This window comes from Salvelinus alpinus, chromosome 12 (assembly GCF_045679555.1).
Source record: "Salvelinus alpinus chromosome 12, SLU_Salpinus.1, whole genome shotgun sequence".
NCBI lineage: Eukaryota > Metazoa > Chordata > Actinopteri > Salmoniformes > Salmonidae > Salvelinus > Salvelinus alpinus.
In genome coordinates this window covers 24,334,245-24,348,198 of record NC_092097.1, presented here as the reverse complement: position 1 = coordinate 24,348,198, position 13,954 = coordinate 24,334,245, and the positions used below count along the sequence as shown (strand labels likewise).

At 46.7% G+C, this 13,954-nt stretch overlaps 1 protein-coding gene across 7 annotated transcripts in view; it reads right to left on the bottom strand.

Moving 5' to 3' along the window:
- Window positions 1–13,954, bottom strand: part of foxp4 (forkhead box P4) — a 195,247-nt gene that overhangs the window by 20,608 nt on the left and 160,685 nt on the right. For 4 of the 7 annotated variants that reach the window (XM_071335446.1, XM_071335448.1, XM_071335450.1 and 1 more), the window contains 5 exons: window positions 7,731–7,818; window positions 6,190–6,273; window positions 1,074–1,305; window positions 712–788; window positions 451–552 (listed from right to left, as the gene is read on the bottom strand). In XM_071335446.1, coding sequence (XP_071191547.1) covers window positions 451–552; window positions 712–788; window positions 1,074–1,305; window positions 6,190–6,273; window positions 7,731–7,818 — 583 coding nt within the window. The remainder of the gene's footprint in view (window positions 1–450; window positions 553–711; window positions 789–1,073; window positions 1,306–6,189; window positions 6,274–7,730; window positions 7,819–13,954) is intronic. The other 3 variants (XM_071335447.1, XM_071335449.1, XM_071335452.1) reach the window with 1 other exon arrangement.

Here is a 13,954-nt window from a genome sequence, read left to right as displayed (position 1 = left end):
GAGCTAAGTGGAACCGTCTTCGTAGGCCATGTCATAGCTCACAGAACTCTTCAGAGGACCAGGAGGGAGGGAGGAAGGGGGGAGGGATGGAGGGAGGGAGGTAGGGTAAAAGAGGGAGGAAGGAACGGAGTGAGGGGGTGGGGTAAGTCAATTTAACACCTCTGTAAAGAAACACAGCCACATGGAGTGAGTCCACACACTTACGCACACACACACTCCACTCAGGGCATTGTGGGTAAAATGGCTTATAATCATCAAAACAGCTTGGCGTTTCAATGGCCATGTCAGTTTTTGAGGCTGCCGAGTGTGTGTGTGAGTGTGTGGGTGTTTGTGTGGGAAGGAATATTGTCTAATCTGTGTGTGTGTGTGGATATGCAGTGTATGTATAGTAGGTGAGTGACCATGTGTGTATGCGGAGGAGTGTGTGTGTAGGAATGTGTGTGGACTCACCTTCCATGTGGCTGTGTTTCTCCTGAAGTAGGCGAACATTCGCGTAAACCAGTTATAGATCTCATTAAGAGTCAGCTGCATGTCTGGAGCCTCCAGAATGGCCTAGAGAGAGACAGAGAGGGGACAACATTAGACAACGTCTCAACGGAGCTATCACAAAACTAAAATGGGAGAAGAGAGGGGAGGGGGAAAGGAAGATGAGAGGAGATGACAGGAAGAGAAAAGGAGGAGAGGAATATAAATGGAGGAGAGGAGACTTACGTGGCGTATGAGAGAGGCGTAGGTGAAGGGAGGTCTGACATCAGCGTTCTTATAGAACTCACAGTTCTGTGCCAGCTCTACAGAGAAAACACAAGTGGAGTGTCTTAATTTGAGGGGATATAAATGGTTGCAGTGGAGCAGCGGGACGTGTGTGTGTGTGTGTGTGTGTGTGTGTGTGTGTGTGTGTGTGTGTGTGTGTGTGTGTGTGTGTGTGTGTGTGTGTGTGTGTGTGTGTGTGTGTGTGTGTGTGTGTAAGTCAGTCAGTGAGAAAGACTTTGTGAGCATGTGTTTACCATTATGCTTGTATATATTAAAATGTTTGTGTGTACACAAGTGTGTGTTTTTGAGGGTTGTATGCATACCCTCTCGTATACCTGAGGCGATGGGGGTGCAGAACTTGTCAGCGATGCGCCTGCGTATGGGTCCCACGCCGTGCGGGTGTGAGTGTGAGTGCAGGCTGGAGGAGCTGATGACAGAGGGGCCCTGGCGGAGCGGGGTGATGGGGGCGGTGGCGGAGGTGGGGGGGTGAGGTAGACCCTCGGGGTACGCCTCGCTCTCCCTCTTCAGCAGGGAGCCACTGGACGCCAGGTTCAGCTGGGGAAGGAAACAGGATGTGACATCTTCAGAAAGGGACCATCATCATTCCTCGTTGTAGCCTGCTCTCTGGTAGGATGGATGGACAGTTAGCTTGTTGCTTCGACTTATCTAATCCTCTCAGACACGTTATACACAGAGACATGAAGAGTGATGCCCAGCTGGCACAAAGACACACACACACACACACACACACACACACACACACACACACACACACACACACACACACACACACACACACACACACACACACACACACACACACTGCAATTAGCCCTCAGTGAACAAAAGAAAAACAAAGCAAGAGATGGGAGTTTGTGTGTGGAGGCCTCTGTGGTCACACACACAGCGGTGGCACGCTCTCTTCACGGCCCAGCTCGGCCCAATTAGGCAGAGCCCACAGGAGCAATGGGAACTGGAAACCAGTCCTCTGAGTCACTCAGGGACGCTTTTCGAAGGGCTGTTAGATTAGAGCTAATTAAAACCATCATGGACATGTGTGTGAGTGAGAGAGAGAGCGAGAGATAGAGTGAGAGAGTGAGAGAAAGAGAGAGCGAGCATTATCTGAATTTTCTTACACAGAGCTGTCTTCCTTCCTCTTTCTCTTTCCCCCTTTTCTCTCATTCACCTTCCCTTCTATTTGTCCTTCACTATCTTTCCAGTCCTAACCAATCCTCCTCCCCCCCTACTTGTCCTCTCCCTGTCTGCTCCAGACGAGTGGTCTGTACCATTCGGACTGATTAGGGGTCAGGCCTGTTTCACTGCTACTTCATTAGCTCTGGAAATCTGCCTCTATTTCTTTCTATCTCTCTAGCACTTCTCTCTCTCTCCTTCCCTCCTCTCCTTCCATCCCTCTGTAAAACAGGTACTTCATTAGCTTTGGAACTCGGCCACATCACCAAGGCAACACCACCACCCTCTCAATTGAGGGCAAGCTTTGTTGCAATTCTGAAGACTCCTCCCCTCCACCCCCTTCCTCAAATCGCTGACCCCGAGGCTTGTCTCCCACGACGACACAAAACACGCCTCTTCCTGATTTCCCATTAGGTGCTAACGACAGCTGATGCCCTGCGCTGGCTCCACACACACACACACACACACACACACACACACACACACACACACACACACACACACACACACACACACACACACACACACACACACACACACACACACACACACACACACACACACACACACACACACACACGTCCCGCTGCTCCACTGCAACCATTTATATCCCCTCAAATTAAGACACTCCACTTGTAATTGACAATTAATTTCAACATCTTCATATTTTAATAAGACTCCTCGTCAATCTGAATAATGAAATATTCATTAGATACCTAATAACAACCCTGCCTGTGCCAGCCAGCCTGCCCGGAGACACAGAGCTCCATCCCTCAACACAGTTTTAATTTTGGCACTCATTTTTACATTTAGTCCAGTCTTCTGTCATTTGACTAATGATTTAGTCTAGTTATTGTCAAAATGACGAAAACACTGGGCCATTTTAGTCAACTAAATTCCCTTTCATTTTAGTCACATCACAGAAATATGACAAACATATATAAGATTAATATTATTAGAGAACATTTATCTGGCCATGTACATTCCTAATTCAGCCTACATAGATATTGCACATGAGAGAGCGACAATATCACCAGTATTCGCAAAGTACGGGAGCTAAGGCTGAGTGAAACGTTTGGGATCCTTATTCAACATGTCAGAGAGGCATGTTTGTTCTACATAGCATATTTCTATCTGACCGTTCCAAAACGTTGCCCCAGGTTGTTAGCTACAGCTAGCTAATGACTTAACATGACTGAACAAGGTGTATCCTAAACAAATGGTTAACAGGCTGGTTAGCATGTAGCCTAGTTTTAGAATGGCCTGCAATGTTTTATAAATGTGTTTTATAAATGTAAAATGTGTCCCGGTAATGCATGATAGAAAGAAAAAAACATAGCGCCGGCATTATGGGTCATGTCTTTTGAACGGTGGCCTAAGGGCTAGAATCAACATGTTTTCTCTGAGGAAAAGAGACTTGGCTACGTTGGCTACACAGAACCTGGATATGAAATGCAGTCGGAAAAGTGGGAGGGTTAAGTGAGACTACAAGCCTACTTTTCTATAGCCTACTCAAGGGAGAGAGACACATAGTTAGACTGTTGTTTTACTATTAAACTCAATGGTGCTATTGTTTTACATTTCATAAAGTAGCTTGTGTTTCTTAACCAGGCAACGGGTAGCTAACTAGGAGGCTGGTGGTGACTGGTTAGCTACATGGAAGCTAGAGAGTTGCCTACGCGATGTGTATCATCAGAGGATGTGTATCATGAGAGGATGTGGTTATGCGGTTATGGAACCCCTACCTGTCCCAGACCTGCTGTTTTCAATTCTTAATGATCGGCTATGAAAAGCCAACTGACATTTATTCCTGATTATTATTTGACCATGCTTGTCATTTATGAACATTTTGAAAATCTTGGCTCTCTCTAATTCTCTCCTTCTCTCTCTCTTTCTCTCTCTCGGAGGACCTGAGCCCTGGGACCGTGCGTCGGGGCTGCCGGGCGTGATGGCTCCTTGCTGTCCCCAGTCCACCTGGCCTTGCTGCTATTCCAGTTTCAGCTGTTCTGCCTGCGGTTATGGAACCGCCACCTGTCCCGGACCTGCTATTTTCAACTCTTGATGATCGGCTATGAAAAGCCAACTGAAAATTATTCATGATTATTATTTGACCATGCTTGTCACTTATGAACATTTTGAACATCTTGGCATAGTTCTGTTATAATCTCCACCCAGCACAGCCAGAAGAGGACTGGCCACCCCTCATAGCCTGGTTCCTCTCTAGGTTTCTTCCTAGGTTTTGGCCTTTCTAGGGAGTTTTTCCTAGCCACCGTGCTTCTACACCTGCATTGCTTGCTGTTTGGGGTTTTAGGCTGGGTGTCTGTACAGCACTTCGAGATATTAGCTGATGTACGAAGGGCTATATAAAATAAACTTGATTTGATTTGATGTGTATCATGAGAGGATGTGTATCAAGAGAGGATGTGTATCATGAGAGGATGTGTATCATCAGAGGATGTGTATCATCAGAGGATGTGTATCATGAGAGGATGTGTATCATGAGAGGATGTGTATCAAGAGAGGATGTGTATCATGAGAGGATGTGTATCAAGAGAGGATGTGTATCATGAGAGGATGTGTATCATCAGAGGATGTGTATCATCAGAGGATGTGTATCATCAGAGGATGTGTATCATCAGAGGATGTGTATAATCAGAGGATGTGTATCATCAGAGGATGTGTATAATCAGAGGATGTGTATCATCAGAGGATGTGTATCATCAGAGGATGTGTATCATCAGAGGATGTGTATCATGAGAGGATGTGTATCATCAGAGGATGTGTATAATCAGAGGATGTGTATCATCAGAGGATGTGTATAATCAGAGGATGTGTATAATCAGAGGATGTGTATCATCAGAGGATGTGCATCATCAGAGGATGTGTATCAAGATAGGATGTGTATCAAGAGAGGATGTGTATCATGAGAGGATGTGTATCAAGAGAGGATGTGTATCATGAGAGGATGTGTATAATCAGAGGATGTGTATAATCAGAGGATGTGTATCAAGAGAGGATGTGTATCATGAGAGGATGTGTATCAAGAGAGGATGTGTATCATCAGAGGATGTGTATAATCAGAGGATGTGTATCATCAGAGGATGTGTATCATGAGAGGATGTGTATCATGAGAGGATGTGTATCAAGAGAGGATGTGTATCATGAGAGGATGTGTATCAAGAGAGGATGTGTATCATGAGAGGATGTGTATCATGAGAGGATGTGTATAATCAGAGGATGTGTATCATCAGAGGATGTGTTTCATCAGAGGATGTGTATCATGAGAGGATGTGTATCATCAGAGGATGTGTATCATCAGAGGATGTGTATCATCAGAGGATGTGTATCATCAGAGGATGTGTATCATCAGAGGATGTGTGAGGATGTGTATCATCAGAGGATGTGTATCATCAGAGGATGTGTATCATCAGAGGATGTGTATCATCAGAGGATGTGTATCATCAGAGGCAGAATGGAGCCGGTCTGCCCACACTCATCGCTTGCTCCCCCACAGCTCACCAGAGAGAATATAGATCCGTCCCACTGCTGAACAGAACTGCACTGCGCATCTGTGCTGCTAATACTAATTGTGCTTATCACTGAAAAGCTCTCAATTTCTCCAAAAACTCTTGTCCAGTCCACTTAGTACACAGATTTTAGTCACAGAGATCATTTAGTCTCCTCTCGTCGTTTTAGTCACCTGAAATTAAAAATCATTTTCGTTTAGTTAATAGTTTTTTCAGTTATAGTCTTATCAATTGCCACTAAAAAATAGGTGTTTGGCAAATATTTGAGTCATTATGATAGTTGACGAAATGAACACTGTCTCAACAGGGCAGACTGAATGATGGATGGCTCACACACACCAAAAGATTCACCCACATTTCAATAATTTATTTGGATAAATCTTGTGTGGTTTTGTGATTTATGTTGGTATTGTGATCAAAGGTTACGCAATTCTTATTATCAGATTATTACTCCATTATGGAATAGTTTATTACAGGGACCTGTGCTCATATAGAAATGAAGAACAACATCCCTTATGCATATTTACATACTAATAATGAACACTATAGATAACACTAAAGTGAATAAAGGCCAACTGTAAGCCTCACTGATCAACAAAGGATGCATACACCAAACACCTGCTACAGCACGGTGAGAGGTAAGGGGTCAGGGGTGAAAGGTAAGGGGTCAGGGGTGAGAGGTAAGGGGTCAGAGGTAAGGGTTCAGAGGTCAGGTACTCACAGGTTGGTTGAAAGGCTTTGGCTCCGATGGGCGCATGTGCAGGTGGGTCATCATGGCCTGCAGCCGCTCACTCTCCTTGGCCAGCTGAGAAACACACACACACACACACACACACACACACACACACACACACACACACACACACACACACACACACACACACACACACACACACACACACACACACACACACACACACACACACACACACACACGTCAGCAAAACTGTACTTTTTGAGTCAATAATTACTGTTGTCATAGACGAGAAGCATGGTAGTAAGGAATAGACTCAAGCTCCATTCACACCAACCTGGGTTTGTCTTGTTGTTTATAGACTGCAGGTTTATTCTCACACTGTGGACTTGATAATATCCAGTCAAGCCACATCAGCGTCAATGCAACATCAGCCTCCCATTAAAGCAGTAAAACACAGATATTTAGGGGAGGGTGTGAAGTAATGGGTGTTTGTGTTAGAGAAAGAGGCATCCCCTTAGTCTATGATTTAGCATGTGGTGGTGTGTGTGTGTGCGTGTGCATGTGTGTGTCTCAGGGCTGTTCTCACTGTCTCACAGCACCAGTCTCCCCAGGCACAGAGAGAGAGATGGGAACCCTCTCTACACACACACCTAACATTTTCTCACACATTACACACACACTCTCACAGACACATACCCCCTAGCCTGCAGACACTCGTCCCTGTTTGCCATTGCTAACTGCAGTTTAGTGGGTGCTACTGTGCTAGAGCCTGTGGAAACGCCTCCCTGCATCTCTACTGAGAGACATCTCAGTCAGCCAGCCAACACACTACAGCCAGGGGCTAGCTAGTGAACAGGAGGGTGTGTGAGAGACAGAGGCCTGGAGAAGCTGGCTGAATGAGGCCAGCACTAGGCTGTGTGTGTAGTAGTATGGCAGCATTGAGTGAATATGTGTAAGATGTGCGTGTGTGTGAGTTTATGTGTGTATGTAGGTACTATAACAGGGCAGTAGTGGGGTAGGTGACATGGCAGGGGAAAGGGGAGAGGACGGGAGGCCTGATGAGATGTGACACTGCCTGTCTCTCTGTCACTTTGTGTTGCCCAGCGGTGGCTTCAGGCTTGGGGCTCAATGTGGTTTACCAGGGGGACCAGGGCCACCGCTAACCCGAACCCCAGCTCCAACACCCTGGGTTCGCCACTATGCTGTTTGGGGGTTCTTGTGGGGTGTTTGTGTTTGGCTGCATCATCTTGAGGGTGGACACCCTCCTCCTCCTTCCCTCCTTCCACCCAGTAGAAAGGGACAGGAATGGACTGGACTGGGAGGTTTATAATTGGAGCCTATGATGCCAGCTTTCCTCTTTAAATTACAAGCTCCAGTGCTTTCACTAAACCCCCAGCCTGGCTCAGACAAGTACAGACACAGAGAATGACTGTGTGTGTGTGTGTGTGTGTGTGTGTGTGTGTGTGTGTGTGTGTGTGTGTGTGTGTGTGTGTGTGTGTGTGTGTGTGTGTGTGTGTGTGTGTGTGTCTGTGTGTGTGTGTGTGTGTGTGTGTGTGTTTTCCCACCTGTATCTCCAGCTGTTGGACCACCTGCATCTGCACCCTGCACTGGGCTGTACTGCGGTCATCCAGAGCATGCTCATTGTTCAGATGCCTGAGAAAGGAAGAGAGAGTGAGAGGAAGGGGTAGAGATAGAGGAAGGGGTAGAGATAGAGGAAGGGGTAGAGATAGAGGAAGGGGTAGAGATAGAGGAAGGGGTAGAGATAGAGGAAGGGGGAGAGATAGAGAAAGGGTAGAGATAGAGGACAGGGTAGAGATAGAGAAAGGGTAGAGATAGAGAAAGGGGTAGAGATAGAGGAAGGGGTAGAGATAGAGAAAGGGGTAGAGATAGAGGAAGGGGGAGAGATAGAGGAAGGGGTAGAGATAGAGGAAGGGGTAGAGATAGAGGAAGGGGTAGAGATAGAGGAAGGGGTAGAGATAGAGAAAGGGTAGAGATAGAGGAAAGGGTAGAGATAGAGAAAGGGTAGAGATAGAGAAAGGGTAGAGATAGAGAAAGGGGTAGAGATAGAGGAAGGGGTAGAGATAGAGAAAGGGGTAGAGATAGAGGAAGGGGTAGAGATAGAGGAAGGGGTAGAGATAGAGGAAGGGGTAGAGATAGAGGAAGGGGTAGAGATAGAGGAAGGGGTAGAGATAGAGAAAGGGTAGAGATAGAGGACAGGGTAGAGATAGAGAAAGGGTAGAGATAGAGAAAGGGTAGAGATAGAGAAAGGATAGAGATAGAGAAAGGGGTAGAGATAGAGGAAGGGGTAGAGATAGAGAAAGGGGTAGAGATAGAGGAAGGGGTAGAGATAGAGAAAGGGTAGAGATAGAGGAAGGGGGAGAGATAGAGGAAGGGGTAGAGATAGAGGAAGGGGTAGAGATAGAGGAAGGGGTAGAGATAGAGGAAGGGGTAGAGATAGAGAAAGGGTAGAGATAGAGGACAGGGTAGAGATAGAGAAAGGGTAGAGATAGAGAAAGGGGTAGAGATAGAGGAAGGGGTAGAGATAGAGAAAGGGTAGAGATAGAGAAAGGGTAGAGATAGAGAAAGGGTAGAGATAGAGAAAGGGTAGAGATAGAGGAAAGGGTAGAGATAGAGAAAGGGTAGAGATAGAGGAAGGGGTAGAGATAGAGGAAGGGGTAGAGATAGAGGAAGGGGTAGAGATAGAGAAAGGGGTAGAGATAGAGGAAGGGGTAGAGATAGAGAAAGGGTAGAGATAGAGGAAGGGGTAGAGATAGAGGAAGGGGTAGAGATAGAGAGAGGGTAGAGATAGAGGAAGGGGTAGATAGAGAGAGGGTAGAGATAGAGGAAGGGGTAGAGATAGAGAAAGGGGTAGAGATAGAGGAAGGGTAGAGATAGAGGAAGGGGTAGAAATAGAGAAAGGAGAAGAGATAGAGGGAGAGGAATACAACTGGGTTATAACCTACATGACAAGCAAAAGAACGCATATTAATCTGTAATTCACACATATTCAATGGAACACCAGACAGATGTGTCACTGTGTGTGTGTGTGTGTGTGTGTGTGTGTGTGTGTGTGTGTGTGTGTGTGTGTGTGTGTGTGTGTGTGTGTGTGTGTGTGTGTGTGTGTGTGTGTGTGTGTGTGTGTGTGTGTGTGTGTGTGTGTGTGTGTGTGTGTGTGTGTGTGTGTGTGTGTGTGTGTGTGTGTGTGTGTATGCTTGCAGCAGACACATAAGCTCCAGTTTGTGTGATTCCGGCCAATGGTGACTTCATTTAAATAAATATTCACATTTATGTGACTGCAGATATTTGTTTATTTAGTTTGTTTAGAGCTTTTCAAGAGACCAGAGGGCTTTACACTCCTATCCAGACAGAAACACATGGAAACACACAACAGTGGGCTTGCACCAAACACTTCACAGTATAAACTAGATTTCCTCCTCACAGAAAAAAACACAACCAAGTCAAAACATGAGGGTCAACTGTTGAACTCAGTGTTAAACAAAATAACCAGTTTACACAGTGGAGGAGAGAGTGAGTAAGAGGAGGTTATGTAAAGAATAATATTATAAGTATACAATTTACTTATAAGATTTTTCCTTTTAATGTAAAAGCTAACTGTGTGTGTGTCCTGCTCTTTGGGCCATGCAAGTGTTATCAGAGGAACACCTGGATAATAGCTCATGTGTTATCAGAGGAACACCTGGATAATAGCTCATGTGTTATCAGAGGAACACCTGGATAATAGCTCATGTGTTATCAGAGGAACACCTGGATAATAGCTCATGTGTTATCAGAGGAACACCTGGATAATAGCTCATGTGTTATCAGAGGAACACCTGGATAATAGCTCATGTGTTATCAGAGGAACACCTGGATAATAGCTCATGTGTTATCAGAGGAACACCTGGATAATAGCTCATGTGTTATCAGAGGAACACCTGGATAATAGCTCATGTGTTATCAGAGGAACACCTGGATAATAGCTCATGTGTTATCAGAGGAACACCTGGATAATAGCTCATGTGTTATCAGAGGAACACCTGGATAATAGCTCATGTGTTATCAGAGGAACACCTGGATAATAGCTCATGTGTATCAGAGGAACAGAGAGAGGATCTACTCTCTGATTAACTCCTAATACACTTCTGCCCCCCTGAAATGTGTGTGTCTGAATGGTGGCACTGTTTGTTTCCTCTGGTGTGGGAGGATCCAGGACCTTCTGATCTTTTCCCTCCCTACCGCCCTCTCTTCCTCCCTCTTTCCCCCTCCCTTCCTCATTCCCACCCTACTTCCCTCCCTACCCCTCCCTCCCCCTTCATTCCCCCTCCCTCCCTCATTCCCACCCTACTTCCCTCCCTCCCTCCCCCTTCGTCCCTCCCTACCCCCTCTTTCCCCCTCCCTCCCTCCCCGCTCCCTCTCCTCCCTTCCTCATTCCCACCCTACCGCCCTCCCTCCCTACCTACCTCCCTCCCTCCCTCCTCTTTCCCCCTCCATTCCTCATTCCCTCCCTCCCTCCCCCTCCCTCCCTCCCTCCCTCCCTCTCCCGTTTTCTCTGCTCATGACAACTCTGAGACGTGTGTGTGTGTCGTTTAGAGAATCATGACCCAGTGTGTGCGTGTTTAAGAGAACGGGGAGTTGGGCAATATTAGAAGGAAAGAAGAAATGAAACAATAACAATGATGTCATGGCATAGCTAATCCCAGCATAGATAGACGGCTCAAGTGCATGATAATAATAACAAAAACATGATCTCACCCTTTTCCCTCTACTCCCCCTCTCTCTATTCCTCCACTCCCCCTCTCTTCTCCTCTACTCCCTAACTCTCTTCTCCTCTACTCCCTAACTCTCTATTCCTCTACTCCCCCTCTCTCTTCTCCTCTACTCCCTAACTCTCTAGTCCTCCACTCCCTAACTCTCTAGTCCTCCACTCCCTAACTCTCTAGTCATCCACTCCCTAACTCTCTACTCCTCCACTCCCTAACTCTCTAGTCCTCCACTCCCTAACTCTCTACTCCTCCACTCCATAACTATCTAGTCCTCCACTCCCTAACTATCTAGTCCTCCACTCCCTAACTCTCTAGTCCTCCACTCCCTAACTATCTAGTCCTCCACTCCCTAACTATCTAGTCCTCCACTCCCTAACTCTCTACTCCTCCACTCCCTAACTCTAGTCCTCCACTCCCTAACTATCTAGTCCTCCACTCCCTAACTATCTAGTCCTCCACTCCCTAACTCTCTACTCCTCCACTCCCTAACTCTAGTCCTCCACTCCCTAACTATCTAGTCCTCCATTCCCTAACTCTCTACTCCTCCACTCCCTAACTATCTAGTCCACTCCCTACTCCACTCTCTAACTCTAGTCCTCCACTCCCTAACTATCTAGTCCACTCCCTAACTATCTACTCCTCCACTCCCTAACTCTAGTCCTCCACTCCCTAACTCTAGTCCTCCACTCCCTAACTATCTAGTCCTCCACTCCCTAACTCTCTACTCCACTCCCTAACTCTCTACTCCTCCACTCCCTAACGCTCTACTCCTCCACTCCCTAACTCTCTACTCCTCCACTACCCTAACTCTTTCTCTCTTCACTCGCACACTCTCTCTAACCTAAAACCATTCCCCCCCTCTCTCTCTCTGTAACTCACTCTCGTCTCTCTCTCTGTAACTCACTCTCTTCTCTCTCTACCCTCTCCCTTCTCTCTCTCCCTCCTCTCTCTCTAACTCACTCTCTTCTCTCTCTACCCTCTCCCTTCTCTCTCCCCCTCCTCTCTCTCTCTGTAACTCACACTCTTCTCTTCTCTCTCCTCACTCTCTCTGTAATTCATTCTCTTCTCTCTCTACCCTCTCCCTTCTCTCTCTCCCTCCTCTCTCTCTCTCTGTAACTCATTCTCTTCTCTCTCTACCCTCTCCCTTCTCTCTCGTCCTCCTCTCTCTCTCCGTCTCTGTGGCTCAGTCATAAACAGTAGCAGGGTTTTTTCCGAGACTCCCGACAATGAGTCTCTGTTTACGCCTTAGCCCTCTCAGACAGAGATTCAGCCCACATTACACATTACCCTCAGCCCCACTAACCACAGCCAACAGAGTACTATACCAGACAGCACTGACAGAGAGAGAAGGGAGGGAGGTGAGGAGAAATTAGTGAATGTATCTACTATGCAACAAAAAAAGAGATAGAATAGGAGAAGAGAAGAAAATAGGTGATGGGAAGAAGATAGCGGGGGAAGAAGATAGCGGGGGAAGAAGATAGCGGGGGAAGGAGATAGCGGGGGAAGAAGATAGCGGGGAAGGAGATAGCGGGGGAAGAAGATAGCGGGGGAAGAAGATAGCGGGGGAAGGAGATAGCGGGGGAAGAAGATAGCGGGGGAAGGAGATAGCGGGGGAAGAAGATAGCGGGGGAAGAAGATAGCGGTGGAAGGAGTGAAGGGAAGAGAGAAAACGGGGAGAGAGATCACAGATCAGATGAAAGAAAAGAGCTGGAAATAGAAGAGTGTCTCCTATCATCTCTTCTCCTTCTGCCCAGAGCAATGACTAAGGAAGGCTGGAGGGGAGAGCATTATCTGTCACCGTTTGGTTCCTCTCTCTCCATCTGCCCTGAGGCTGTGTGAAATGAGACACCAAACAACAGCTTTCGTCTCCAAATTTTCCTAGCCTGCCTCTGGCTTTGATCTGACTGTCCACTGCCATCATCTCACAACATACTTCTCTGTCTGTCTGTGTGTGTGTGTGTGTGTGTGTGTGTGTGTGTGTGTGTGTGTGTGTGTGTGTGTGTGTGTGTGTGTGTGTGTGTGTGTGTGTGTGTGTGTGTGTGTGTGTGTACCATGCCGAGTTATTACACACTATCCCTGGTGATATCAGCTCAGAGTTGATCATTAGAAAGACAGTTTCTCTCCCTTACGGACCATTGTTTTGGTTAGGCTTGGTTAAGGGTTCGTTGGGCCTCTGTTAAAGGGTTCATAATGGGTTTGTTCGGTGTCTGTTATGTGGTAGCGGAAGGTGGACTGTCCTGAAGCTGACAGTAGTAGAGATATCAGGATCTCAGTGGATCAGACAGGCTGTATGGATGTGCCTGTGTGTATGACTCTGTTCGTACATGTGACATGTTGTCTGTTGTGTCATCACTCTAACAAATAGTGACAGTTGACTGTTTACACCAGGCTTAGATGTATCACCCCTTATTCTCACCAGCACACACACACACACACACACACACACACACACACACACACACACACACACACACACACACACACACACACACACACACACACACACACACACACACACACACACACACACACACACACAAACAGACAGACAGACAGACAGACACGGATCTCCCAGGCTATACCCCCTCCCTGCTCCACACACCATCTCTAAAGACTCCAAACTGGCGAACAGACAAGAAAGAGGGATTAAGAAAGGCAGAAAGAAAAGAGAGGAGGAAAGCAGAGGGGAGATGGATGGAGAGGGAGCTGCTGTTTGATGTCTTTGCTAGCGCCATGGAAACAAAGAGCTGTGATTGTAAATTAGCTAATTAAGTAAACTGCTAATGAAGCGTGGAAACAATTTGCTTGACCCTTCAGAGCAGAGAACTCTGGGAGCACAACACTAATCAGCTAGAGACTTGTCAGGTGTCAGCTAGAGACTTGTCACATCTTGTCAGGTGTAGCCTCAGATTCTTTGATACCTTCTCAGCACCGTCTCACAAGGGTCTCTCACAACACACCACTTAAAACATTTAGCAGCCAATGAAACATGCAGCAGGAGCAGAGATAGAGGGACAGAGGGGAGG